Source organism: Macaca fascicularis, chromosome 18, assembly GCF_037993035.2.
Source record: "Macaca fascicularis isolate 582-1 chromosome 18, T2T-MFA8v1.1".
Taxonomy (NCBI): domain Eukaryota; kingdom Metazoa; phylum Chordata; class Mammalia; order Primates; family Cercopithecidae; genus Macaca; species Macaca fascicularis.
The window spans coordinates 80,763,815-80,787,430 of NC_088392.1; the positions used below are offsets into that span (position 1 = coordinate 80,763,815).

At 43.3% G+C, this 23,616-nt stretch overlaps 1 protein-coding gene across 3 annotated transcripts; it reads left to right on the forward strand.

The window, feature by feature from the left end:
• Window positions 1–71: 71 nt before the first annotated feature.
• On the forward strand, window positions 72–23,016 carry PSMG2 (proteasome assembly chaperone 2). 3 transcript variants are annotated; one of them, XM_074022985.1, is made up of 8 exons: window positions 72–200; window positions 3,843–4,014; window positions 6,021–6,886; window positions 11,954–12,012; window positions 15,538–15,656; window positions 17,446–17,619; window positions 21,778–21,898; window positions 22,712–23,016. In XM_074022985.1, the coding sequence occupies exons 3-8, from the start codon at window positions 6,778–6,780 to the stop codon at window positions 22,802–22,804; spliced, it is 675 nt and encodes a 224-aa protein (XP_073879086.1). In that variant the 5' UTR covers window positions 72–200; window positions 3,843–4,014; window positions 6,021–6,777; the 3' UTR covers window positions 22,805–23,016. The 3 variants fall into 3 exon arrangements, with proteins under 3 accessions (XP_073879086.1, XP_073879085.1, XP_005587293.1); XM_074022984.1 differs by having other exon boundaries at window positions 6,673–6,886; XM_005587236.4 differs by lacking the exon at window positions 6,021–6,886.
• Window positions 23,017–23,616: the final 600 nt, after the last annotated feature.

The following is a 23,616-nucleotide window of genomic DNA, read 5'->3' on the forward strand; positions in this document are numbered from 1 at the left end:
CTCAGGGCCCAGCGCCCAGGGACTCGAAGGACCCGCCTGCGCCCCGCGAGGTCCCGGGGACTCGGGCTTCCGCCTCCCTGCTGCCCTCGTTCTGCCCAGTGTCACGCTTAGTCCCCGCTGGCCACCGCCACCCCCCTGCGACCATGTTCGTTCCCTGCGGGGAGTCGGCCCCCGACCTTGCCGGCTTCACCCTCCTCATGGTGAGTCTCCGCTTGCGCTCGGGGCTCTGCCTCGCCAGGCCCCTGCGGTGTCGCCCCCCGACGCAGGGTGTTCGGCGGTGCCGGGAGAAAGAGGGCCCTAGTTTCTATTTCAGGTTCTCGGCCGGAAAAAACGGGGAGGTTGTAGCCGGAGGCAGTCGTCCCAATAGAACCTTTGTCGGCTCTAAAACCAAACGTAGTCAAGTCTACAATTTGTAGTTTGTGTGTCCTGTAAAACGTGATGTGTTCGTACATTCTAGATACACCGTACTTATGTTGTGCAGGGCATCCTTCAGTTTTGTCCTAGAAAAGTCTTTCTGCGACTAGTTTTAGATCAGTCTTAAGCTGGCATACTATCGTTGTTAACCGGAGAACTACTGATAGGGCAGTAAACGCTGACTCTTGCCGGTAGTTAGCAGTTTTATCGCTCTTCATATTCGTTCATTGTTTTAATAAAGTCTATAATGTGCGAGTATTAGAATAAGACTAGGTGCGTGCCTTCAAGGAATTTACAGTGTAGTTGGCAACATGTGTAATTAATAAGAGCAATAAATGCTAGGATAGCAGTTTGAAAGGATATGGAAAGGCCCTGAGATAATTGGGAGGGAAGGGACAGAGGGCTCGTTAAGAAAGGCTTCATAGGCCGGGCGCGGTGGCTCACGCCTGTAATCCCAGCACTTTGGGAGGCCGAGACGGGCGGATCTCGAGGTCAGGAGATCGAGACCATCCTGGCTAACACGGTGAAACCCCGTCTCTACTAAAAATACAAAAAACTAGCCGGGCGAGGTGGCAGGTGCCTGTAGTCCCAGCTCCTCGGGAGGCTGAGGCAAGAGAATGGCGGGAACCCGGGAGGCGGAGCTTGCAGTGAGCTGAGATCCGGCCACTGCGCTCCAGCCTGGACGACACAGCGAGACTCCGTCTCAAAAAAAAAAAAAAAAAAAAAAAAAAAAGAAAGGCTTCATAGAGAAGGAAGTATGTAAAAGACGGAGGGGCTGTGGGCTGGGATAGGGGAAAGTAGGCGCTTCAGAAAGATAGATGTCTGTAACACAGTCACGTAAGCATGGGGGACTTGAAGCCTGCCAAGAATTTGGAATGACACATTGAGAGAGAATAAGCTGTAGGCTCTGTGAACCCAGAAGGCACCACTGGAAATGCACTCTTTGGAGTGGTGTAAGGCTGGAGAGAGCTGGAACTGTCATTCTTATTCACCACATATAAAACACACAGCCCCAGAGAAGAGTGTTTCAAAAAGGAGGGAGTAGCCATGTCAGAAGTAGCCCAGAGGTGTGTAAGGTGAAGAAAGCGTATGTTTGGATTTAGCGACATGTTAATGGTGGTCATCTGGACAGTTACCAGTGAAGTGGTGAAGAGAAAAGCCATATTGGAGTGGGTGAATGAATGGCAGAAAGCAAGTAAAGATTTGGGTTGTATTATATATATATATATATATCTCCAGTCATTAATTCAGAGACAGGCATGATGGCTCACACCTGTAATCCCAGCACTTTGGAAGGCCAAGTACAGGAGAATCTCTTGAGCTCAGGAGTTTAAGACCAGCCTGAGCAACATAGTGATACCTCATCTCTACAAAAAAAAATAATAATAATAAAAATTAGCCAGGTGTGGTGGCCTGCACTTGTATCTCAGCTACTCAGGAAGCTGAGGTGGGAGGATCACTTGAGCCCAGGAGGCAGAGGCTGCAGTGAGCTGAAATCATGCCACTGCACTCCAGGCTGGGTGACAGAGTGAGACCCTGTCTCAGAAAAAAAATTTTTTTAATAAGAGATAAAGTTTCTGCTTATGTTTTTGTGGGTGACTTGGAGAATTTTTGCTATATAGAGACACAAGAAATGAGGCTGAGCTAGAGGGCTATGTGGGGTCAAGATCTTCTAGAATGAAAGATATTAGAGCATGTTTATGTACTGATGGACATAATACAATAGTGAGGAAGAGAAGGATGGTACAGAGTTTAACCCAAGTGTCAAAATTGTTGAGAAGGGAATTACAGGAGGTGACTAGGCAATTGGTAGGTGACAACAGTGAGAAGTGGAGAACATGCTGAGGGAACACCCTGAAGGACAGAAACCAAAGGAATTGTTGGAAGAATGCAGAGGAGGAGCTACATTAAAAGGATACTTTGGGGATAACCTCAATAAAAATTAGGCATGTATTAGATGTAGTTGGTAAGGGAATGGGAAAAAGTTTAGGTAGAGTGAATAATGTTGAACTTTTTTTTTTTTTTAATTTGAGACGGAGTTTCGCTTTTTTTTTTGCCTAGGCTGGAGTGCCATGGTGCGATCTCGGCTCACTGCAACCTCCGCCTCCTGGGTTCAAGTGATTCTCCTGCCTCAGCCTCCTGAGTAGCTGGGATTACAGGCATGCGCCACCACACCTGGCTAATTTTGTATTTTTAGTAGAGACAGGGTTTTACCATGTAGGCCAGTCTGGTCTTGAACTCCTGACCTCAGGTGATCTGCCCGCCTCAGCCTCCCAAAGTGCTGGGATTACAGGCATGAGCCACCATGCCCAGCGCACTTTTCTAAAATACAAAATATGGAGACAAATTTGGGCAGAAGTTTATAGTTTTGGACTTGCAGAATGTGAGTTTCCTGTGACCTAACCATGTGGAGACATCATTAGGTTGTGGAGCTCCTACATGTTGTGGGATGTAGGTAGGGATTTGGCAGCTTTATTATTTTAAGTCACGGGAAAAAGAGAGTTTGTGTGTGTGTTTAGTGTGAAAAGCTCACTTCAACGAATGAGTGAAGAGGCACTAATAAAGCAGATGGTAAGAAGACCCAAGAGAGCTTCTGTTCATACCTCGTAGTCTTTACACTTGCTTTCCCACTGCCTGGAATGGTCTTTCCCATTTCTCTGTATGGCTGTCTCCTTTACCTTTTTCAGGTCTCTAGTCTTTTGTCACCTAGGGTGAGTCTTTCCTCGATCTCTCTACTTAAAATTGAAATCAGCCGTGTACACACATCCTCGCACTTTGTCTCCGCAGCACTTACCACTGTATATTTTACTGTTTGTTTTATTGCAGGTAAACCACTCTGGCTCGAATGGAAGTTCCATGAGGGCGTGAACTTTTGTTGGTTTATTTTCCTGCGTTCCCAGTGCCTAGAGCAGCAATTGACATAGCTGACGTTCAATAAGTATTTGTTAAATCAATAGTCTCAAAGGTGGAGGAGGCCCCAGCAGTTGTAGTTAATGAAAATCAGTATCTAGCCATGATGCTATGACGCTTTCAGTACTAATACTATGACTGTTGTTTTCTGTCTAAACTTTTTGAAGTGCTGCAACCAGTCGTGTTGGCTCACGCCTGTAATCCCAGCACTTTGGGAGGCTGAGGCGGGTGGATCACCTGAGGTCAGGAGTTTCAGACCACCCTGGCCAACATGGTGAAACCCCGTCTCTACTAAAAATACAAAAATTAGCTGGGTGTGGTGGTGCACGCCTGTAATCCCAGCTACCCAGGAGGCTGAGGCAGGAGAATTGCTTCAAGCCGGGAGGAGGAGGCTGCAGTAAGCCGAGATGGTACCACTGCACTCCAGCCTGGGAGACAGAGGCAGACTCTGTCTCAAAAAATAAAATAAAGTGCTGCTAATTTTGGTGACTTACTGAACATATTTTTTATAATTTCAGCCAGCAGTATCTGTTGGAAATGTTGGCCAGCTTGCAATGGATCTGATTATTTCTACACTGAATATGTCTAAGATTGGTTACTTCTATACCGATTGTCTTGTGCCTATGGTTGGAAACAATCCATATGCGACTGCGGAAGGAAATTCAACAGAACTTAGTATAAATGCTGAAGGTATGTAAGACTTTACCTTGTATTGTTCTGCTACAAGGTAGAGTTGTTTTAGACTCTTAAAGTTAGAAATAGACTTTATTGATAATTGTTTTGTACCAAATGTTTACTTAGTGCCAACTTTGTGTAGAATTCACAACCCAATCACATTGTCCTATTCTTTTACATCCTGGTTTTAGTTGTTAGACTCTTGTAAATGGCAGCTCTTATGAAGGTTGAGAATAAGATCATACTTGTGTGTTTTTTTTTTTTTTTTTTTTTTTTTTTTTTTTAAGACGGAGTCTTGCTCTGTCACCCAGGCTGGAGTGCAGTGGTGTGATCTTGGCTCACTGCAAGCTCTGCCCCCCGGGTTCACGCCATTCTCCTGCCTCAGCCTCACGAGTAGCTGGGACTACAAACGCCTGCCACTGTGCCTGGCTAATTTTTTATATTTTTTTAGTAGAGATGGGGTTTCACCGTGTAAGCCAGGATGGTCTCAATATCTTGACATCGTGATCCACCCACCTCGGCCTCCCAAAGTGCTGGGATTACAGGCGTGAGCCACTGTGCCCAGCCCATACTTGTGTCTTTTATAGAATTTAAAATTTCCTTTTTTTTCAACATGGATTTTTTTCCTTCTATCCTCAGTTTTATTTCTTGTTCTTACTGGTATGTGTAACCATCACTAATAATATGGAAAGGCAAAAAGAAGATTGCATTGGACTCAGTCCTGTAGGTTTAACATATGTTACGTCAACTAAGCCTCATTCTCTTAGTCATCCTCTTCCAGTATAGGATTCGTAATAATATGGTATAGATAAGGCTCAAAGAGATTGACTTGCCTGATGCCACTAATAGGTGTAGGCTCTTCCCATACTGTAAATCTTTGTAATTCCTCATTGGACTATCAGGCTTGATTAATCAGGGAACACTGGTTATAATGCATCACAGCAGCTGGTGAGTAAGAGAAGAGCTCCTGTAGATCGTGAAGCATGGGAGCACCAGTTACTGCCTTTGATGGCTAACTGTTCTGGTGATCTTTCAGTCCTCTGTTTACCATTTTAAGGTCAAATCCAGAGGGATAGAAGAGCACAAAAGGCCTTTGGTGAATTGAAAGACAAATGAAGAAGCATTTTGGTTTTTGTGTCTTATTAACCATATCATTGTTCTTAGCTTACGATAATGAAATGTACATTTGAGAAATGACCTTATTATTGAACTCCCTACAGGACAGATGGCTTTGTCAACACAAGACTAAATTTTAGTTACTGCCTCAGAGGATAAAGGACTGTAAATGGTTAAAACCAGAATTCATGACTGGGTGCACTGGTGCACATCTGTAATCCCAACACTTTGAGAGGCTGAGGTAGGAGGAACACTTGAGCCCAGGAGTTTGAGACCAGCCTGGGCAACAAAATGAGACCCCATCTTTACAAAAAGAAAAAGTAAAAAATTAGCCAACCTGTAGTCCCAACCTCTTAGGAGGCTGACTTGGGAGGACTGTTGGAGCCTGGGAGGTTGTGGCTACAGTGAGCCATGATGATGCCACTGCACTCCAGCCTGGGTGACAAAGTGAGACCATATCTTAAAAAATGAAAGCCCCTAGAATTTGTATACTTTCCGCTAGTGATAACAGCTATCTTTTATTAAGTATTACTGTGAACTGAATGCCATGTACTTTTTTTTTTTTTTTTTTTGATACAGAGTTTTGCTCTTGTTGCACAGGTTGGAGTACAATGGTGCAATCTCAGCTCACCGCAACCTCCGTCTTCCAGGTTCAAGCAGTTCTCCTGCATCAGCCTCCCGAGTAGCTGGGATTACAGGCATGTGCTGCCACACCCAGCTAGTTTTGTGTTTTTAGTAGAGATGGAGTTTCTCCATGTTGGTCAGGCTGGTCTCGAACTCCTGAAATCAGGTGATCTGCCTGCCTTGGCCACTTAAAGTGCTGGGATTACAGGCATGAGCTGCCGCGCCCAGCCGCATTTACGTGTATTTCATTTAATCCTTACAACTGTTTTTTTTTTTTTAAGACGGAGTTTTGTTCTTGTTCCCCAGGCTGGAGTGCAATGGCACAATCTCGACTCACCGCCACCTCTGCCTCCTGGGTTCAAGTGATTCTCCTGCCTCAGCCTCCCCAGTAGCTGGGATTACAGGCATGTGCCACCACGCCCGGCCAATTTTTTTTTTTAGTAAAGACAGGGTTTCTCCATGTTTGTCAGGCTGGTCTCGAACTCCTGATCTCAGGTGATCTGCCCGCCTCGGCCTCCCAAAGTGCTAGGATTACAGGCATGAGCCACTGCATATGGCCTTACAACTATTTTGTAAGGTAGTTTTATATATGAGGAACTGTAACAAAATTATTTATTTATTAATATCTCCCTATATCTTACCCATATTAAAATTGGCCCAGTTTACCCCACAATGTTGCCCAAAGTTTAGTTTGTCCAAACCAGCACCTATAGTATGAGGAGACTTCAAAAAGTTTGTGAGAAAATGAACAAAAAGATAAAAACTATAAACTTTATTTCTGAACATCAGCTTCGTCAAGTTCAAGACACTTTTGTAAGCCATGATGGCAGCCATGTAGCCCATCCCTAAAGAACTGAGGGGCCTGGGAATTAAACCATGTCAGTGCAGTCTTTTTTACATTATTAATTGAAGAAAAATGGGTGCTCTTTGCAGATTTTTTAAGATTAGGAAACAAAAGAAGTCAGAAGCAGCCAAATCAGGACAAGGTGGAGGCGTAATGATTTCCCATTGAAACTTTGACAAAAGTGCCCTTGTTTGATGGGAGGAATGAGCAGCATCATTTTTCTGATGGACAAGGACTCTCGTGAATCTTTTCCAGTTGCTTTTCTGAGAAAGCTTTGGTTGACTTTCTCAAAACGCTGTCATGGTAAGCAGATGTTATCATTCTTTGGCCCCCCAGAAAGTCAACAAGCAGAATGCCTGGAGCGTCCCAAAAAACTGTTGCTATGACTTCTACTCTTGACTGGTTCACTTTTGTTTGGCTGAACCACTTCTGCCTTGGTAGCCATTGCTTTGAATGTGCTTTTTCATCAGGATTATACTGGTAAAGCCACGTTTCCGCCGGGCGTGGTGGCTCAAGCCTGTAATCCTTGCACTTTGGGAGGCCGAGACGGGCGGATCACGAGGTCAGGAGATCGAGACCATCCTGGCTAACCCGGTGAAACCCCGTCTCTACTAAAAAATATAAAAAACTAGCCGGGCGAGGTGGCGGGCGCCTGTAGTCCCAGCTACTCGGGAGGCTGAGGCAGGAGAATGGCGTAAACTCGGGAGGCGGAGCTTTCAGTGAGCTGAGATCCGGCCACTGCACTCCAGTCTGGGCGACAGAGCGAGACTCCGTCTCAAAAAAAAAAAAAAAAAAAAAAGCCACGTTTCATTAGCTACAGTTCCTTAAATATTTCAGGATCTTGGTATCACTTGTTTAAAATTGCCATTGAAAGCTGTGCTCTTGTCTGTAGCTGACGGGACACAATGGTTTTGGTGCTCATCGAGTGGAAAGTTTGCTCAACTTTAATTGTTCAGTCAGAATTGTGTAAGGTGAACCAATTGAGATGTCTGTGGTGTTGAAGGTTGTTTCTGCTGTTAATCGTCAGTCCTCTTCAATTAGGGCACAAATAGGATGAATTTTTCCTCAAATTGAGGTAGATGGTCTGCTGCTGTGGGCTTCATCTTTAACATTATCTCGTCCCTTAAGATGAGTTACCCATTTATAAACTGCTTATTTCTTTGGGGCATTGTCCCCATAAATCTTTTTTTTTTTTTTTTCGAGTCAGAGTTTTGCTCTTGTCACTCAGGCTGGAGTGCAATGGCATGACCTCAGCTCACTTCTACCTTCGCCTCCCAAGTTGAAGCAATTCTCTTGCTTCAGCCTCCTGAGTAGCTGTGATTACAGGAGCCTACCAGTATGCCTGGCTAATTTTTGTATTTTTAGTAGAGATGGGGTTTCTTCCCCCCAACCCCCAGAGGGAGTCTCCCTCTGGATGCTCAGGCTGGAGTGTACTGGTGCAGTCTCAGCTCACTGCATCCTCCGCCTCCTGGGTTCAAGGGATTCTCCTGCCTCAGCCTCCCAAGTAGTTGGGATTACAGGCGCCTGCCACCACGCCCAGCTAATTCTTGTGTTTTTAGTAGAGATGGGGTTTCACCATGTTGGCCAGGCTAGTCTCAGTCTCCTGACCTTGTGATCTGCCCGCCTAGGCCTCCCAAAGTGCTGGGATCACAGGTGTGAGGAGCAACTGCACCTGGCCCCCATAAACTTTTTTATTTTATTTATTTTATTTATTTATTTATTTATTTTTTTTGAGACAGAGTCTCGCTCTGTTGCCCAGGCTGGAGTATAATGGCACGATCTCAGCCCACTGCAACCTCCACCTCCCAGGTTCAAGCAATTCTCCTGCCTCAGCCTCCTTAGTAGCTAGGATTACAGATGCATGTATGACCACACCCAGCTAATTTTTTGTATTTTTAGTAGAGATGCGGTTTCACCGTGTTAGCCAGGATGGTCTCAGTCTCCTGACCTTGTGATCTGCCTGCCTCGGCCTCCCAAAGTGCTGGGATCACAGGGGTGAGCCACCATGCCCGGCCTATTTTATTTTATTTTTGAGATGGAGTCTTGCTCCATCACACAGGCTGGAGTGCGGTGGTGCGATCTTGGCTCACTGCAACCTCCGCCTCCTGGGTTCAAGAGATTCTCCTGCCTCAGCCTTCCAAGAAGCTGTGATTGTAGGCACTCACCACCATGCCCAGTAATTTTTGTATTTTTTTTTTTTTTTTTGGCATAGAGTTTCACTCTTGTTGCCCAGTCTGGAATGCAATGCCATGAATTCAGTTCACTGCAACCTCCGCCTCCCGAGTTCAAGCGATTCTTCTGTCTCAGCCTCTGGAGTGGCTGGAATTACAGGCACGTGCCACCACGCCCAGCTAATATTTTGTATTTTTAGTAAAAACAGGGTTTCACCATGTTAGTCAGGCTGGTGTTGAACTGACCTCAGGTGATCCAACCACCTTGGCCTTCCGGAGTGCTGGGATTACAGGTGTGGACCACCACTCCTGGCCTAATTTTTGTATTTTTAATAGAGACAGGGTTTCACCATGTTGTCCAGGCTGGTCCTGAACTCCTGACCTCAGGCAATTCACCCCCCTCAGCCTCCCAGAGTGCTGGAATTACAGGTATGAGCCACCGCCCCCAGCCCTCATAAACTTTTTTTTTATTTTTTTATTTTTTTGAGACTTGCACTGTTGCCCAGGCTGGAGTGCAGCGGCGCGATCTCAGTTCACTGCAAGCTCCGCCTCCCGGGTTCACGCCATTCTCCCGCCTCAGCCTCCCGAGTAGCTGGGACTACAGGCGCCCGCCACCACGCCCAGCTAGTTTTTTGTATTTTTTAGTAGAGACGGGGTTTCACTGTGTTAGCCAGGATGGTCTCCATCTCCTGACCTCGTGATCTGCCCACCTCGGCTTCCTAAAGTGCTGGGATTACAGGCGTGAGCGACCGTGCCCGGCCCCTCATAAACTTTTTTAAGCATCAGTGATTTCACCATTTATCTACCCAAGCTTCACCATAAATTTGATGTTTGTTCTTGCTTCAGTTGAAGCAGAATTCATGTTGCTCTGATAGGGGCACTTAATGTCTTATCCTTCTTAGTGCCTCAAACCAGAGCCTTTTCAGGTGTGTTATAGCAAGTCAGTACAAGTTTATTTTGGTGCAAAATGTTTTCACAAGTACACATTTTCTGTGAACTTTTTGAAGACCCCTCATATATCTGATGGTCGTGCTGTGCCCTTGAAATCTTTTCTACTCTAGAGCAGTCCCTTTTTTTTCCATCACAAACCGATTTATTGAAGAAAAGACTGGGTGTATTGTTTTATAAAATGTTCCACCTTCTGATTTGTCTGATTACGTCATCCTGTCATTTGGCTTGTTCTAGCCCCTGTATTTTCTGTAACTGGAGTTAGCTCTAAAGGCTTGATTAGATAAAAGGTTAATGTTTTGGGGCAGAATACATAAAAGGGGTTGTTGCTTTCATAGTGTATCACATCAGAAGAAAAAAGTACTAGGAAACAGGAACCTAACAACAAAAAGAATTATATAGGCCGGGCACAGTCCCACGCTTGTAATCCTAGCACTTTGGGAGGCCGAGACGGGTAGATTGCCTGAGCTCAGGAGTTCGAGACCAGCCTGGGTAACATGGTGAAACTCCGTCTCTACTAAAATACAAAAAATTAGCCCATTGTGGCGGTGTGCACCTGAAATCCCAGCTACTCGGGAGGCTGAGACAGGAGAATCGCTTGAACCCAGGAAGTGGAGGCTGCAGTGAGCCGAAATCACACCATTGCACTCCAGTCTGGGTGGCAGAGCGAGACTCTGTCTTAAAAAACAAACAAACAAAATTAGCCGGGCATGGTGGTGTGCTCCTGTAATCCCAGCTACTTGGGAGGCTGAGGCACGAGAATCACTTGAACCTGGGAGGCAGAAGTTGCAGTGAGCCGAGATTGCACCACTGCACTCCTGCCTGGGTGACAGAGCAAGATTCTGTCTCAAAAAAAAAAAAAAAAAGAATTGTATGATACACTGATGAGGAGGGTATTGCTATTACCGAAGAAGTGGTAGCTTACATTTTAAAAAGCTTAGCCTGCCCACCCCCTACAGATACATTCTTTTCAAATCTAGGTCTGTTGAATTAGACTACATGTGTTTGTCACAGATAGGTTAGAGGCTGAGTAATCTGTGCCTTAGTCTCTTTTCCCTAAATTTATACCCCTTTCCCTAATCCTAAACTTCCTTTGGACTGAATATACCTGGTGCTTGGTAGATTTGCTGAGTTCAGCATACCTCCCAGTCACACCACATCATGCCAGCCATAGGAGACAGTCTCCGAAAGACCTGTAATAGTAGAGACCTGATCCACCAAAGGATTTGCCATTATTTGCAATCTGTTTATAGTAACCAGCACTTACCCCTTAGTGCAATAGTAATCCTGTGTCCTTAGAGACTGTTTTGTCCCTGACTCAGACAGGAGCTTCTCATTCCTTTTTTTTGAGATGGAGTCTCACTCTGTTGCCCAGGCTGGACTGCAGTGGTGTGATCTCTGCTCACTGCAAGCTCCGCCCCCCGGGTTCACGCCCTTCTCCTGCCACAGCCTCCTGAGTAGCTGGGACTACAGGCGTCCGCCATCATGCCCAGCTAATTTTTTGTATTTTTTAGTAGAGATGGGGTTTCACCGTGTTAGCCAGGATGATCTCGATCTCCTGACCTTGTGGTCCACCTGCCTTGGCCTCCCAAAGTGCTGGGATTACAGGCGTGAGGTACCGCACCCGGCTGCTTGTCATCCTTAGAAGTGAAGTTGGGCCGGGAAGCCTTAAGCATCTCTAGAGTGGGCCCCTTGTAGAATCTCATGAAAGCTATGGATCCTTTTCCCAGAAAAAAAATACAAACACATTGACTCACATGACGTTTTCTATTATTTCAGATCCTTTAAAAAGTTCTAAGGAACACACGTGTACCTATTTCAGGATTTTATTACATGGCTAACATACTCCTACCTTTTACTGTTTCTTCTGTTAATCCCAGTGAGTGTTGCTGTTCTCTGGAGACAAGAGGGAAGAATATCAAAAGCCAAAAAGTTCAGTTTTCTTAAGGATGATTTTAGTTGTCATGATACCAGAAATTTTCAGGGGACAGTTAAAGTCAGAAAAAATAATTTGATACTTTCTTAGAGTTAACTTTTCAGAAATGAATTGTTCCATAGAATAAAGCCCACTGGCTCATTTTAAGGTACTTCTAAATTGTCTTATTTTAACCAGATGACATATATGTTCTGTATTTTAATTATTGAAAATATTTAAATGCAAAAGGTATTATAATTCAATTTGTTTTTTATCATAATAATTTCAACTTGCATAACTTCACTATCATATGATTTCCTTTTCTTGTTTTTGTAGTATATTCATTGCCTTCAAGAAAGCTGGTGGCTCTTCAGTTAAGATCCATTTTTATTAAGGTTAGTATGTTGTAGTTTGCCTTTTTGTTTATTAAAGTGTAATGAGAAAATAAGTAACATTAGGAATTAAGATTCAAAAATTACTGTTTTTACCGTGTGTACAGTTAAGAAGATCTGATTCTATAGAGAAATAATCTTATAATATTTCAGATGTGTTACTGTCTTTTCATGATTATATAGAAAGGAAGTAGGACTTTTATCTTGAGTGTTACATATTTTCAGTTCGGGTAACATTGGTGAAAAAATGTAAGCATATTAATATTAGAGGTTTTTTCCATTTGTATTACATTTCAGCTGGTGGCATCTACATATAAACTGTGTATATATCAAATTATATATATGTCATAAAATATTCTGAATCCGACTTCTTTCCTCCTCCACTGCTACCACTGAGTCCAAACCACTGTCATCTTCATGCCCGACTCTACTCTTGCCCAATCTACCTCTCGCCAACGGCAGCACTGACGATCCTCTAAACGTGCACCACATCACTACTCTCTTCGAAACCCTCCAGTAGCTTCTCCTCACTCAAAATTGTGATCCAGGAGAAGGGGCTTGCTTCCTAACGCACTGTGACACCAGGTTTTTGAGAAAAGAAAGGCTTTATATTGCAGATTGACTCCCAAGGAGACAGGAGTCGAGCTCAAATCTGCCTCCCTGTGCTGGCTTCAAGGCAGTGTTCTTATTAGGAAAGGTTCAGAGGTGGATTCTGAGATGAGTGGGTTAGCGATGGAAGGAAAGGGTAGATCTGGTAAGTCCTTGGGCATGCACGGTTATCTTTTCATGCTAACTCATAGAGCCCACGTGCCAGTTCAGGGGAGTGAGTATGAAACATGGCAATGGAGAGTCAGCTTGCGACCCCAGCAAGCTTGTTCTCTGCAGACTCAACTTGGCCATATTGGTTCCAGCCAATTTCAGCTGGTTCTTTTATCCCATAAGGGAAGGAAGTTTCAGTATTTTATCAAGTAGTTTCTTATCTGCTACCCTGCAAACTCAATAATTTCTTTTTTTTTTTTTTTTTTTTTTTTTTTTGAGACAGTCTCCTCTGTTGCCCAGGCTTAAGTGCACTGATGTGATCTCAACTCACTGCAGCCTCTGCCATCCTGGGTTCAAGTGATCCTCCCGCCTCAGCCTCTGGGATTACAGGCATACGCCACCATACTGGTTAATTTTTGTATTTTTAGTAGAGACAGGGTTTTGCCATGTTGGCCAGGCTGGTCACCAACTCTTGGCCTCAAGTGATCCACCCGCCTTGGCCTTTCGAATGCTGGGATTACAGGTGTAAGCCACGCCCAGCCCAAACTCAAGAATTTCTGTTAGTCTTTGGTTTCTTTAACTCTTTGGGGATGGTTTCAAATTCACAGCCCTTACTGTGGCCTATGAGGCTGTATATCTGTGCTAATACAGTAGCCAGTAGCCACATGTAACTATTTACAGTTTAATTCATCAAATTAAATTTAAAATTCAGTTCCTCAGTCACTACTCACGTTCCGAGTTCTCAGGAGCCCCATATGGCAAGTAGCCGGCAGAACAAGAGTCCTGCTCACAGGGAGCTCTGCCAGACTGCTGCTCTGCGGAGCCTGCAGCCACACTGGCCTCCCTGTGTTGTTAGACATTAAGCTCATCCTCAGTCTCTCCACTCATTTCTCTGCCAGAATTCATTTTCTTGGAGACTCAAATGGTTTGCCTCCTTTAGTGTTTTCTTAAATGTTCCCTCATCAGAAAGGCCCTCTTCAACAATCCTTTCTTCCTTTTTTTTTTTTTTCTCCTTGAAACAGGGTCTCTCTTGCTCTGTCACCCAGCTGGAGTGCAGTGGTGTGATCTTGGCTCACTGCAACCTCTGCCTCCTAGGCTCAAGCCATTCTCTGACCTCAGCCTCCCGAGTAGCTGGGATTACAGGCATGCACCACCACACCCGGCTAATTTTTGTATTTTTTGTAGAGGTGGGGTTTCACCATCTTGCCCAGGCTGGTCTTGAACTCCTGAGCTCAAGCAGTTCATGCTTCAGCAAATGCAATAGCGTGATCTCAGCTCACTGCAACCTCCACCTCCCGGGTTCAAATGATTCTCCTGCCTCAGCCTCCCGAGCAGCTGGGATTACAAGCATGTGTCACTGCGCCCGGCCAATTTTTGCATTTTTAGTAAAGATGGGGTTTCACCATGTTGGCCAGGCTGGTCTCGAACTCTTGACTTCAGGTGATCCGCCCACCTTGGCCTCCCAAAGTGTTGGGATTATAGGAGCGATAGGAGTGAGCTACCATGCCTGGCCCAGAGCCTGCCTCTCGTAACCGCTATACTAGACTACCTTCTTATTTCAAAAGTTAGCCTGCATTGCTTACCTGCGTTTTAAATTTTATTGAATAGTTATTTTATGAGCAGTCTTTGAAAAATTTTCATAAAGTGGGCTCCCCCTGAAATTTTATAACCCACATTCCAGATTTACCAGCTGTGAACGTCTTGCCATACCTGCTTGATCTCTCGCGATGTGTGTACACAGTTTCCTTCTTCGAAACAATCCAGAAGTAGGCAAGCAACATCATCATGTGTCACCCCTACATACTTCCGCACACATCTTTCAAGAACAAGGACACCATGACCACCCCCAAGAAAACCAGCATTTTAATGAATTTATTCAGGAGTATCATCCAACATACTCAGATTTCCATAGCTGTTCCCAAAATATCCTTCAATTCTGGATCCATTCATGGTTCACAGGCTGTATTTGACTGTTACATCTTTTTAGTTGTTATCCTTCAGAGTAAAACTGGCCTGCCCCGCTTTCTTTCTTTACAATATTGACTCCTTTGAGGAATCGGGGCCAGATGTGGCACGTTCTCCATTCATCTGATTGTTTCCATGTGACCAGATTTGGGTCACAAATTTCTGGCAAGAACCCTTCACAGATGGCCATGTATTGGTTATTAGGTAACAATAGATTACTTAAGTAGAGAACTGGGTTCCTTTGTCCATTACAATAGAATTTTTTTGAAATCTGGATTCCTCATGACTCATTGATTTTCTTTTTTTTTTTTTTTTTTTTTGAGACAGAGTCTCACTCGGTTGCTCAGGCTGGAGTGCAATGGCACAATCTCGGCTCACTGCAGCCTTCACCTCCCGGGTTCAAGTGATTCTCCTGTCTCAGCCTCCTGAGTAGCTGGGATTACAGGTGCCTGCCATCATGCCCAGCTAATTTTTGTATTTTTCGTAGAGATGGGGTTTTGCCATGTTGGCCAGGCTGGTCTTGAACTCTTGACCTCAGGTGATCCACCTGCCTCCCAAAGTGCTGGGACTATAGGCGTGAGCCACCGTGCATAGCCATTGGTTTCTTAATTATAAAGATGCATTAGATAATTCATTGCTGTTTATCATTCGCTTTCGGTTTAAGCACAGTAAGTGCATCTGAAAGTAATTTCAGTATATATAAATTATATATCGTTTTTGCATAAAGTTGATGAAATAGTATATAGAATGTTGGTATGCTCTAAGACTAACTTTTAGATTTTATTCTCTCAATGGTGTGCAAAGTATAAGTCAAAGCCATTCTGTGAAAAACTGCTTTCCTGGGTGAAAAGCAGCGGCTGTGCCAGAGTCATTGTTCTTTCGAGCAGCCATTCATATCAGCGCAATGACCTGCAGCTTCGCAGGTATGTTCCTGCCTCTGGAAAGTTATTTTTGATATGGTTTATACTATGATAATTTCTCTATTAAAAGGTTAAAATGAACTTTAAAAGCCACGTAGATCCTTACCTCTTCTCGCTGGAGTTTAGAAAGAGGTGGGTAAGAGAAGGTCAGGAGATGGGAGGGAGTACAGTTAGGCAGATCTTTTCAGTTCCTGTGAGCTTAGTAGAGTTGGGGCATGGGAAAACATCGTGTAGAGAGAGATAGTTGGGGAACCATGTTTTTAGTGTTTCCTGTCACATGCATAGCAACATCACAGCTCAGCTAATTTAAGAGAATGAGCAGAAAAGGTACTCAGATTTATTGGTTGATAACTTTTGAAAGATTAATATTTTCAGTTATTTCCATATATGCAACCATTTTTTTTTTAAAACATTTACTTTTTGTAGAGACAGGGTCTCACTATGTTGCCCAGGCTGGTCTCGAATTCCCGGGCTCAAGCAGTCTGCCTGCCTCAGCCTCCCAAAGTATTGGGATTGCATGCGTGAGCCCCCTGCACCTGGCCACATGCAACCATGTGTATTTGCAGAAATCCACTTGCCTAAAGTGTAGTTCCCTGGCACGTCAGAGTGAGTTCTTAAATGTAAGACAAAGTATCTCACAAATAGAACTATAAGCTACCATTATCACATAAAGTTGGTAACATGTAGAATACTCATACTCCAAGATGTAGCTTTTATTTATTTATTTTTGAGACGGATTCTTGCCCTGTCACCCAGGCAGGAGTGCAGTGGCGCGATCTCACCTCACTGCAACCTCCACCTTCTGGATTCAAGCGATTCTCCCGCCTCAGCCTCCTGAGTAGCTGGGATTACAGGTGCCTGCCATCACGCCAGACTAATGTTTATAATTTTAGTAGAGGCTAGGCTTCACCATGTTGGCCAGGCTGGTCTCGAACTTCTGAACCTCGAATTCACCTGCCTGGGCCTCCCAAAATGCTGGGATTACAGGCATGAGCCACCGCGCCCATCCCCAAGATGTAGCCTTTTTTTTTTTTTCTTTTCTTTTTTTTGAGACGGAGTCTCCCTCAGTTGTCCAGGCTGGAGTGCAGTGGCGTGATCTTGGCTCACTGCAAGCTCCACCTCCTGGGTTCAAGCGATTCTCCTGCCTCAGCCTCCCGAGTACCTGGGACTACAAGCGTGTGCCACCATGCCTGGCTCATTTTTTGTATGTTTAGTAGAGACGGGGTTTCACTATATTGGCCAGGTTGGTCTCAAACTCCTGACCTCAGGTGATTTGCCTCCCAAAGTGCTGGAACCGCACCCAGACCCAAGATGTAGCTTTTAGATCATTTCTTTTTTATTATTTTTGGGATGGAGTCTCGCTCTGTCACCGAGTGCAGTGGCGCAATCTTGGCTCACTGTAACCTTTTTAGATGGTGTAGATCATAACTTTTATCACTTATACACCTATAAAATTAGGATAAAAAAATACCAATAAGCCAAGAGTTACCTTTCAAAATGAGCTAATTTCTAGAACTTTCACAAAAGACATTATAGGCTTCATGGCGAAGGAAGAAAAGCTGTGGGAAATTTTTGCAATGGGCTTGCCTAAGTATTTCTATCTTTTTATATTGTCTCCCAAGTAAGTAAGTAGCAAATCAGCAATATTTTTTACTTAAGTCTGCTGAAACTTGTGTTTTGCCTATGCAGCAGAATATATGGAGACCAAAAGAATTTTAGCTAAAGAACCAATGTTTGCCTTAGAGTTTGTATTTGTGAGTTTTTAAAAAGTTAACTATATGATTATTTCTAGTACTCCCTTCCGGTACCTACTCACACCTTCCATGCAAAGAAGTGTTCAAAATAAAATAAAGAGCCTTAACTGGCAAGAAATGGAAAAAAGCCGGTGCATTCCTGAAATAGATGATTCCGAGTTTTGTATCCGCATTCCGGGGGGAGGCATCACAAAAACACTCTATGATGAAAGGTGAGTTTGTTTGCCTGTTCATTTGTTTTCCACTTTACTTAAAAATGAAATTAATGCAGTGAGCCGAGATCGTGCCACTGTAATCTAGCCTGGGTGACAGAGCAAGACTCCGTCTCAAACAAACAAACAAACGACGAAATTAAGTCAGGGAATGTATTGGATTACTTACTGAAACTTTGAAAACGTATTTATAAAACTGGTACTATTTTAGAGCTCTTGCGTTTAGGGAAAAGATTTAAACTTGGTTATAGAAGAACTGGTTTCTAAAAAGCCATATTTAATGCTTTATTTTGTGTAACTTTTTAGGGATTCTGATACTTATTCTTTGCAAGCTCTACAGACACACTTTTTAAAAATGTGGTAAAATACACATCCTACAAAATTTACATACATTTATCATACATGTTAACTATATTTAAGTGTACAATCAGGTGCCGTTAAGTAATTCACAGCATCTGCGTCCATCAGCACTGTCTACTTTAGAACTTTGCCATCATATTAAATTTAAAAATCTGTACCTGTAAATAACTCCCAACTTTATTTCTGTAAAATTGGTGTTGATGTTCCCATTTTCATTTATTTTAATAATTTGAGTCTTTCCTTTTTTTTCCCTAGTCAAGCTAGCTAAAGATTTGTCAGTTTTGTTTTTCTTTGAAGAACCAGTTTTGATTTTGCTGATTATTGTTTTTCTATTCTCTATTATTCTATTATTCTCTATTATTTCTCTCTTATCTAATCTTTATTTTCTTCTGCTCGCTTTGGATTTGGTTTGCTCTTCTTTTCTCTTTCCCAAGGTGTAAACTTAGGTTATTGATTTAAAAGTTTTTTTATTTTGTACTGAATGTGTTTACAGCTGTACATTTCATCTTAGCACTGTGTTCACTGCATGCCCTATGATTTGACATGTTGTGTTTTCATTTTCACTCATCTCAGTATTTTCTCATTTCCCTTGTGTTTTTGTTCCCTGTTCCTCTCTTGTCCCCCTCACAAACACTTACCTCCTTTTTTTTTTTTTTTTTTTTTTTTTGAGACAGAGTCTCGCTCTGTCGCCCAGGCTGGAGTGCAGTGGCAGGATCTCGGCTCACTGCAAGCTCCGCCTCCTGGGTTCACGCCATTCTCCTGCCTCAGCCTCCTGAGTAGCTGGGACTATAGGCGCCCGCCACCTCGCCCAGCTAGTTTTTTGTATTTTTTAGTAGAGACGGGGTTTCACCGTGTTAGCCAGGATGGTCTCGATCTCCTGACCTCGTGATCCACCCATCTCGGCCTCCCAAAGTGCTGGGATTACAGGCTTGAGCCACCGCGCCCGGCCAATACCTCCTTTCTATTTTTTATTTTTTTTTATTTTTTTGAGACGGAGTCTCGCTCTGTCGCCCAGGCTGGAGTGCAGTCGTGTGATCTCGGCTCACTGCAACCTCCGCCTTCCAGGTTCACGCCATTCTCCGACCTCAGCCTCCCGAGTAGCTGGGATTACAGTTCTGTGCCACCACGCCCGGCTAGTTTTTTTTTGTATTTTTAGCAGAGACGGGGTTTCACTGTATTAGCCAGGATGGTCTCGATCTTCTGATCTTGTGATCCGCCCGCCTCGGCTTCCCAAAGTGCTGGGATTACCGGCGTGAGCCACTGCCACACCTACCTCCTTTCTAAGAGTCAACTCACCCTTCACCTCCTGTCTGCAGCCTTGCCTGTTCCTGTCTTCTAGACAAGGAAGTTGACCCTCTGCACTCCCACTGCGCTCCACCTCTTCTATACTTTGTTGCACTTACTTTACAAATCAGTCCTCCTAAACTTTTGCTTCTGACCATGACAGAGTAACTGATATCAGACTTGCCCTCCTGCCGTTAAAAAAAACAGGAACCTGACAGAATTTATGAAACAACTGTTGTCCAGACATCGGACTACAGGCAGCACACAGCTGTTATCCCTAAGAGAAGGCAAATTTTAAAAGTCTCCAGTTGCCCAGCTTTCTGCTTGGAGATACTTTCCGGACTGCAGCACAGGGAGCGGAACCCAGGCAGAGCACAGTGGTCTTGCTGAGTGGAGGAAATGAGTTCAGACTACAGGGAGGCTGAGGCAACTCGAAATACAGGGCAGAGAATCAGAGGGCAGGGGTGGTGCTCATTAGAGTCCGGGGGTCTGTCTCCGTGGGTCTTTTTCTGAATTCTGAGCCATAGGTATAGGGTGAAACTGAGTCCAGGCAAAGAGCAGCTTCTGGATAGCTATAAGCTTGCCCACAAAGTTAGCAGTGATAAACAGAAAATACTATAAAACTCAGCATCAGACATTCGGGAAATGGAGATTTTACCCTAAAGAAACAATATTAAAATATTCAGTTGTATCAACCAGAATAAAATAGTTCCAAATAAAAAAGTAATAAAATAGCCATCCTCTGCCTTTCTTTTTAACAGAAGACCAGGGGGTGATATTGAAATGATTATCCCACAGTGTGTTACAAACTAGTAAGAGGCGAGATAAGTGAAGAGCATAGCCCTGCACTTTCCAAGTTAAAGCCTTGAAAATGCAGGCATAGCCTGGGAGCCAGCCTTCTCCAGGTGAGAGCCTTGCCTAAGGCCATCACAGCAGAGGCATTTAGGAACTGGAATTTTCTGAGCCATCAGAGCTCATGGTGGTTCCATACAAAGATTGAGAGCCCCTAAGGTATTTGAGAACCAAGTACTGGGCTAATGTGAGTGGGGCTAACAATTTCTACTTTGTAGTTTCTAGAGACAGATAACTGTGGTAAGTTAGCCTGGTATCACCTGCGACTTCCGAACGTACACATCAGAGTCTCCTCAGTGTCTCAAATCCCTTCCTTAGAACTCTGCTCACTTTTATTTCTGTAGCTCTCTTCTCTGTCAGTCTCGTGCTTTCAAGTTTTGGCATGGCATTTTTCTCATAGTTCTTGGTTTTAGGGTGTTAGGAATAATTTTTGTGTTTATTGGCAAGCAGGAAACTTTTTGCATTGGTATATCTCCATCTCATCACTAGCTGAGGTGTTTATAGTATGATAGGAGACTATGTTTTGGAGTTAGAGAGACCTAAGTTCATGTCCCGTCTCTGCCACTTACTAGATACAGAACTTTAGGCATGTTAACTACGTATTCGATTTTTGTTGTTGTTTTGTTTTTGTTTTTTTGAGACAGAATCTTGCTGTGTCTCACGCGGTTCTCCTGCCTCAGCCTCCTGAGTAGCTACAAGTGCACGCCACCACGCCCGGCTAATTTTTGTATTTTTAGTAGAGACGGGGTTTCACCATGTTGGCCAGGCTGGTCTCGAACTCCTGACCTCCGGTGATCTGCCCGCCTCGGCCTCCCAAAATGCTGGAATTACAGGCATGAGCCAGCGCGCCTGGCCTGTATTTAGCATCTTTAAACCTGTTACCTCATAAGAGTAGCTAACACTTCTGTCATATTTACTGTGTGGTCACTGTTTTAAGCATTTTGCCTTCACTACCTCCTTTCAACCTCACAACAACCTGTGAAGTAGGTTCCATTATCATCCCCCTTTTATAGATGAGGAACACCCCTGGTTAAAGTAACTTGCCCAACATATCTGGTAAGTTGAAGAGCTAGAATCTGAATGCTGGTGTCTGTCCTTGTTCCCGTTATTCCAAACTGATTCTTTTATAAAATGGAGCTAATTAGAGCTTCCTCAGGATTATTACAGGGATTGTCATAAAATTTGCAGATAATGCTTAACACATAATAATCACTCAACGTTTTTGGAAGAAGTAGGAACTTTTCTTTCCTTTAATGATTCCATTCTCTTCCACAGTTTCCCTCACTGCTTTAGATAGTCACTAGCTGTTATTTTCTTTCAGTCTCTGCTGTGGTGCTTCTGAAAATCACTGTCTTCTGAAGTAGGTTTGGGGAGTAGATCAGAACATACCTTATCTGCTGTAGCCAAGGACACAAAGGCAGCTTTTTCATGCAGCCGTGGGGTGAGGCATGATCATGCGTGTTCCCCAGTGGGTGTTACAGGGGCCTGCTCTCACAAGTAGAAAACTTTACGTAGGGCAAAGGGAGATGGTAAGTTATCTTATAATGTGGCGTCTTTTCCTTACCCAAACCAGGCAGGTTATCATAGCTGTGAAAACAGACACACTAGAATCAACCCTTGTACCTGTGAAAAAATACTGATTCTTATTTTTATTTCTTGTAGCTGTTCTAAAGAAATCCAAATGGCAGTTCTGCTGAAATTTGTTTCAGAAGGGGACAACATCCCAGATGCATTAGGTCTCGTTGAGTACCTTAATGAGTGGCTTCAGATAATCAAACCACTGGTAAGTTTTATTATAGCCTAAGCCTCTTCTTTGGTTGTGTGTATTCATTAACTTGCATTTTATATACTACCTAAGTAGACCAAATAAGTGAAGGTTCATATTAAATATAGACATACCTTTACATAAAATTTAGTTTAAGGTGAACTTTTGAAAATTAGAGGACAGTTAACCAACCTATTATTTACAGTTGTTTCATTAAAGCTGACTTTCCAAAAAGGAAAATCCTTAGTTCTTCATTGTACTTACTATTCATGTTAGATTAATTATGCCAGACACAGTCTTGCAATAATAAACAAGCCTTCTGTGGAATTCAGGAATTTTTTTAGGAAAGTAAAAAGTACTGCTACATGAGCAATACTCTGGCTATTGAATAAATACTACAGTTGATGTTTTTCTCTATTGTGAAACAAGAGCATTACACCCAGGGAAGTGAGTCAGCCTTTAGGCATAACAGAACACCTCATAAGGCTGCTTTATAAGGTGGGTAACTAGCTTTTTAATTCATGCTTTTGCAAGAACAAATTGATACAAATCACATGACACTGATTTTTTTTTAATACCATATTCTTTTTGAATGTGATTTTCCATAATAAACTTCATCTGCAGCCTTTCTGGCATATCTTTATAATTTGGAATTTAAAGAAATTTATCTTCAGTTGACATGAAGACAAACTTTATTTTTCCTTAACAATAAAACCGGGCTATAAAAGTGTCAGCCAAAAGGAACACAAAAGGAGAGTTTTATAATTCACTTTAAAAGGAGATCTGATGGTAAAAGTTTAAAGATAAAAATATTTTGTTCTTCAATTACAGAGCGATGACCCCACAGCATCTACCTCACGGTGGAAAATACCAAGTTCTTGGAGATTACTGTTTGGCAGTGGTCTTCCCCCGGCACTTTTTTGATCTGTTTTCCGTTTTATACCTTATACCCAGAACACTTACTACCAACACAACTGTTAAACATTCTAGACAAAAAAATCGTATGATCCGAGAATGTATTAGGAAATTACCTTCGCTGTAATGTCAAAGGAAAAGATAAAGGATCTCTTTGCCATGCTTTTCATCCTATGCAACAAATGTGAATTTTGTACAATAAAATTTTATTTCCAAAGTAATTTTCTCTTAAATGTATTTTTTTTAAATTTCAGACTCTGTATTAGCTTCCTAGTTCGGCTCTAATCACCACAAACTTAGTGACACGCCAGTTTACTTTTTTAATTAATTAACTAATTTTCATTGTGTATGTTAAGTAAAATGAGACGAGGTCTTGCCATGTTTCCCAGGCTGGTCTCAAACTCCTGGGCTCAGGCAATCCTCCTGCTGTGGCCTCCCAAAGTGCTGAGATTACAGGCGTTACACCACCATGCCCAGCCACAAATTTGCTTTTAAATTCTGACTTCTGAGTTCTGGAAGTCAGAAATCCAAAACTGGGTCTGACAAGGCTAAAGTCGAGGTGATAGCAGGGCAGTGCTCCTGAGGAAGGCTTTAGGGAGAATTTGTGTTCTGCTGTTACCAGCTTCTAGAGGTTGCCATATTCTTTGGCTCATGGGCCCTTGCATCTTCAAAGCCAGCAGCTTAGCATCTTCAGATCTCTCACATATAAAAGGACCCTGTGATTGCCCTGGGCCCACCCCAATAATCCAGGATAATTTCCCCATTTTAGAAGAATTTTAATCAAAATAATAAAAATGGTTTTCATTTTCGAGTGCCTGCTG

Bases quoted from the DNA above. Each gene is read 5' to 3' on its own strand.
- PSMG2 (XM_005587236.4), top strand. From the start codon at position 144: ATGTTCGTTCCCTGCGGGGAGTCGGCCCCCGACCTTGCCGGCTTCACC. The intron at 4,015-11,953 runs GTATGTAAGACT...TTGTTTTTGTAG, and splicing joins ACTTAGTATAAATGCTGAAG to TATATTCATTGCCTTCAAGA. The intron at 21,899-22,711 runs GTAAGTTTTATT...CTTCAATTACAG, and splicing joins TTCAGATAATCAAACCACTG to AGCGATGACCCCACAGCATC.